The sequence below is a fragment of the Ixodes scapularis genome, unplaced genomic scaffold (genome assembly GCF_016920785.2).
Source record: "Ixodes scapularis isolate PalLabHiFi unplaced genomic scaffold, ASM1692078v2 PGA_scaffold10__122_contigs__length_95168666, whole genome shotgun sequence".
Taxonomy (NCBI): Eukaryota; Metazoa; Arthropoda; class Arachnida; order Ixodida; family Ixodidae; genus Ixodes; species Ixodes scapularis.
In genome coordinates, this window is record NW_024609836.1 from 86,822,809 (window position 1) to 86,827,847 (window position 5,039).

The following is a 5,039-nucleotide window of genomic DNA, read 5'->3' on the forward strand; positions in this document are numbered from 1 at the left end:
GCCTTGAAAAAAAAAAAGAACATCGGTGGTGCTGCAAAAAAAAAATCGGTGGTGCTGCAAAAGGTACGTGCATCAGCAAGGTTCTTTACAATGTCAGTGATGTGACTTCAGTGCAAGCCATGTATAAAGGCAACGACTTGCCTCCTGCGCGTTCAGGAAACCCGAAAGGCGTGGTAGAGCATGGAACAAACTACAAAACGCCCCACGACCTCAGGCACGAAGCGCAATGCAGAGTGGCCCATATGTAAAAGCAAGTTCCCGTACCTCTGCCTCGACCTCCTTCAGTTTCCCGTTGGCGCGTGCCAGGACAGCTGCGAAAACAAAACTGCCGCCGCCGAAACAGTTGCACCTGCATGTTGAACGCCGCCAGAAACATTGGGGCGTCTCGGCAAAAAAACAAAAAAGGCTCGACTCTGGCGCTCGATCTATTCGAACGCTATCTTGAAAACTTGGCGACGGCTTTCTGTGGAGTTTTAGAAGAAATGACGAGCGCGTCTGTACAGCTTTGATCGACGATACGTGTGCACGAACGCTCTGGTGTCAGCTTTGACTTCACTGTCACACAAAGTTGTCTGCCAAGTGTAGAGAAAGAGGTGTAGTTGCAGCCATCGTTTCGGTCGTCACTATATATTCTCGGGCTACGAGCAACTCAACGATATAAAATGCTTGCGCACCACCGGGTCCTTCGGGTGGTTCTATGGATCTCTGAGCACCAAGTACTATTGCACTCCGGGCGTTGGCTTGTCGTTTGACCTTTGAGCCTTGCAGATGGACGTAGCCATACTGGACTGGGCAAAGTTTGGCAATTCGCTACCAGGGCCGCTACCATAGGGGCTCATTCCCCCGCCTGTTGCGTCATGCACAACGTCCAGGTGACTTACCATATTTGTAATGATGACACTTTATTTACAACTCAATCGCGTTTCAACTAAGAAACTAGGACTTATAATTATTTGATTATTTATAGAAAAGTCCAAGTACGCTTTATCCACACACCCACAATGCCAGTTGACTATTTTTGTAAGCTCGTAAAATGAGGACACACCATGCATTGGTTCCCGGTATTTAGATCAAGCGGCCACAGCTGTTGTACTTTCACAAACGTTATGCGACCTCGATGAAGAGAAATGAAAACGCATGGCGCTTGTGTTTTGTAAAGTTTGACGTCGCTTTTGTACATAATTTGCAGCGGCATAAGCTCTAAAACAAACTGGGAAAATGTTTAAAAAGAAATAACAATTAAAAATAAGAACCAGATAACGAAGTTTCGCAAATTTTATTGAACAATGAAACCATTTTTTTTTTTAATATCGAGTTAAAACAGCAAGCGACTCAGTCCTATAAATAAGCTGCGGCTTTTAAAGCCGAGAGTGCATGATGTACATTGCATTTCCTTATTTGCGACTTAACTTCTAATTACGCTTGTCTTCCTCAAAGTGAACTGGTGTCGCACGTAGAAGGAGCACGAAAACCGGGCCGGATTGATGATCTCAAGCCACCACTATAAGGGACATAACGGTACAATAACTACAAGTACATTCTTCAATAGATCCGAGCAAAAAACAACAACAAAACAGTATGCCTTTACGGCAGGTCTATGTCCCTCCACAAGTCCATGATGTCAGTTCCGCCGGTCTTTGCTACAATGCGCTCCTTGAGTCGTTTGACGTGCTGAAGGGAAAAGTGGTTCTTCCAATCACCGATCACTCCTCGGCGCATAAAGTCACCAGTCTTGGGCTTCTGCATCGTGCTCTCACCAATAGCGTCCTTGACGAGTCTCGCCCATAATGGCTTTTTATTGTCCGGGGTCGACTCGATTTCCTGGTAGAAGGACTTCGTAGCCTCGTCCACATTCCTCTTCATGCTTTCGAAGCGGGTCTTCTTCAAGATGCCGTTCAACGACTCGAGGTCCCCTCGAAGTTTGTCGCCGTACTCCTCGCCGAGAAAACTGGCTATCTTAAGAACCCAGGTTGCAGTGTCCTTCTTGAGTGCCTCGTACGTCAAGAAGAGGACATTGGGGTCGTTCCTATGTGCATACCAGGACATCAAGTGGTCGAAATAGTCGCCGAAGTCCGCCTTTCCGTTCACGAACATCTCGAAGAACTCGTCGAACGTGCCGTCCTGAAAGTCGTACTCAGGAACACGCCTGGTGTGGTGGTAGAAGGACACGCAGCAGTCGTACGGGTTCCTGCAGATGTAAAAGTACTTGGCGCTTGTGGAGAAGGGGTGCAGGTGGAACGGCATGTGCGTCTTGATGGCTCCCGGCCGGGGCATCTTCCAGGCTGACTCGGCTCCCTGGAACTCCAAGAAGGGCATCTGCTCGGAGCAGTCCATCATGCTCGACGGGGGAGGGTGACCGTTAAGAATGTTGTACACGATGTGCTGCATCCAGGTCGTGCCGCACTTGGGGTAGCTGACGATGAACACGTCTCCGGGCAGGGGCTTGTAACTCAGTGCCGAGCGAACGCAGGCTTCGTGGAACCCGGGGCTGAGGTACAGACCTCCGACGTCCCTGTACACCTTCTTTCGCATGGCGTCGGGGTCCGCGTGCAGAATCACTTCGGTACTCCTCGCTGCGATCTGAATTGGAAAGATTTCAGCGTGTAAATAACGGTTCTGTTATATCCCGTTTCTTCGCTTTTGACGACGTACCCGTGCTTGTCGCTGCTACAGACGCGTGACACAGGTCGGTCTTTCTCTGGCCACGCTGAATTTTTAGGACACAGGTGCTCTAGTGCACAGCGTTCACTTTACACAACCGTCGAATCAATAAACCTGTTGCAAAGCACACTGCGTCGTCCGTGGCGCCGAAAGGAATCCTGGGAACGGTATGCACAGAATCGGTTGTATAGACTTTTTTTATCTCAGTAGTTGCCTGCATAGAGGGCGCTGACGCACTCGCCGCCATTAGGTTGCATCGAGTAGGTTGGTTTCGGTTTCAACGTGCACGCGGCTGTGTTGATGTTTTATGTCGTTTAAGCTTAACTCTGTGATACAAATGTGTTTTTTGTAGCCAACAACCATTGAAACAGTGGTGCTGTGTCCTCAAAAAGGACACAGTACCATTGCAACGGTCGGAGCGGTATCGACCATTGAAACAGTGGTACTGTGGCTACAAAATAATTTCAAACCTAATTTTTTTTTTTTTTACGAACATTTTTGGCATTTGATTATGGTCGACGGCGAGACGACTGAACTGATGTACTGGGAAGATCACCATCGTCTACGGTCGTACCCGATGACACTAGTTTCTAGAAAAATAAGCTAGTGAAGAGACTGATACATGTGCGTGAAGAGCTAGGTCGAAAGCTTGATTAACAATGTGCTAAGTTGGGAAGAACAGATGAACTTGCGAGTTTACTACCTACTGTTTGGTTTTCGTGGTCACCAAACTTTTACTGAACTTCGCATACTACTGAAAGTATCGCATAATGACGCAAAGAATTTCTAAAAACAAGCAATATTTCTCGGCCTGTTCTATATTTAAAAACACACACACACACACACACACACACACACACACACACACACACACACACACACACACACACACACACACATATATATATATATATATATATATTTAATTTGTAGTTTTGCAAAATTGGAATCTTCGTACGAACTACTGCGTGTTACAACTTTCTATAAAATAACTCGGTGGGCAAAGTGCGAAGCCTTTCGGAAGCGCTGGCTTGTGTCTGGGTGGTGCAGTGAGAAACTCGCGACAGCTATAGGTAGCTAAATCTGTTATGCGCATCGCCATCAATCTCAGAATTCTCGTCATTGTAAAAGGAATGGTTTTCAACTTACCACCGGGCAACCAATGCGGCTTCCTTTATGTTGAAACTGTTTATTACACGCGGGAGGTTGTGTTTTCGGACTACTCGGTGCTGCGAGGCTGCGGGTCTGTCCTTCGAAAGAAGCGTAAAAGGGGACCTTGGCTTACATGCTCTGAAGTAGGGATGTCGCGAACTTTTGTCAAACCGGATTTTTAGGTCGACCATTCGGGGTTTGACTGGGTCGACGAACTTTCGAACTTTTAACCAGATTCGAACGGTTCGACTTTGCGGACAGTGTGGATAACCTTAATACAACCATCCAGGTTTGCAGAATTTTTTTTTTTCTTTTGACGCAACGGATTATTTTTGTTTTATGAACAGTCGCAATTAAAATAAACTAAATCTAATGACTGAGGAAGTTAATAAATAATTTTTTTTTGCACTGTATTAACTGAAATAACCAATCAGTACTACCCTTAACTCAACCCTAAGCCATCACGATCCAATCCGAAGCCAACTGGACAGCCTGTCGCGCATGCGCATGCGCATATAGCAGTCAAACCTGAGTCGAACCCTCGTCGCACTTTTCGCAAGAAGTTAGAAAAATTCGAACCTGTTGGAACTCGAACCTCGCCCGGTTCGCGACATCTCTACTCTGGAGGCTTTCGCACACCACGTGTTTCTAACATCCAACTTCCGCCCCTGCAAGGACCTTAGAAAAAGAGAACGCCAGCGTGCGATCACCGAGCTCTCATTCCGCTTCCATAGTAACAGGTTTCCAACAGATGTTTGCAACGTTGCGAAAACAAATAAGTTTCCAACTTCGTAATGTTGCATTAAATCAATCGGCTAAAACAACCTAGACACCCGTCTAGGTGTTTTAGAAACACCTAGACGGGTGCTTTTGCTTTTGTCAGAGAGGCGCTTTCCATTAAAGAGCCTCCCCAGCCTAAAATGCGGGGGTCACCTTTCATGTAAATACTTTGGGGCAGGTACCAGGTCCTCCTCGTGGAAGTTTCCACAAATTACCGTTCTCGATTTGAGTAACAAAGCATATTATTATTACTATTATTATTATTATTATTATTATGACCCAACACATCAACTATACCAATTCCATCAGCCAGTTGCAATCTCAAGCAATAGCAATTATGGACTGGTTCAAAAAAAACCTTTTTGATATTAATGTTAAAAAGACAAAACTAGTATGCTTCAATAATCCACACAAAACAGTCACTCTCAACATTCCATTAGTTCTGC

The 5,039-nt window shown here is 46.0% G+C and overlaps 1 protein-coding gene across 1 annotated transcript; it reads right to left on the bottom strand.

The window, feature by feature from the left end:
* Window positions 1-1,536: 1,536 nt before the first annotated feature.
* LOC8034047 (sulfotransferase 1C2-like) lies at window positions 1,537-2,554 on the bottom strand. The gene has a single exon (XM_002407450.4). The coding sequence runs from the start codon at window positions 2,530-2,532 to the stop codon at window positions 1,585-1,587; it is 948 nt and encodes a 315-aa protein (XP_002407494.4). The 5' UTR covers window positions 2,533-2,554; the 3' UTR covers window positions 1,537-1,584.
* Window positions 2,555-5,039: the final 2,485 nt, after the last annotated feature.

What these genes read in the sequence shown, in the direction of transcription:
- LOC8034047 (XM_002407450.4), bottom strand. Translation starts at nt 2,532, where the DNA reads ATGCGAAAGAAGGTGTACAGGGACGTCGGAGGTCTGTACCTCAGCCCC.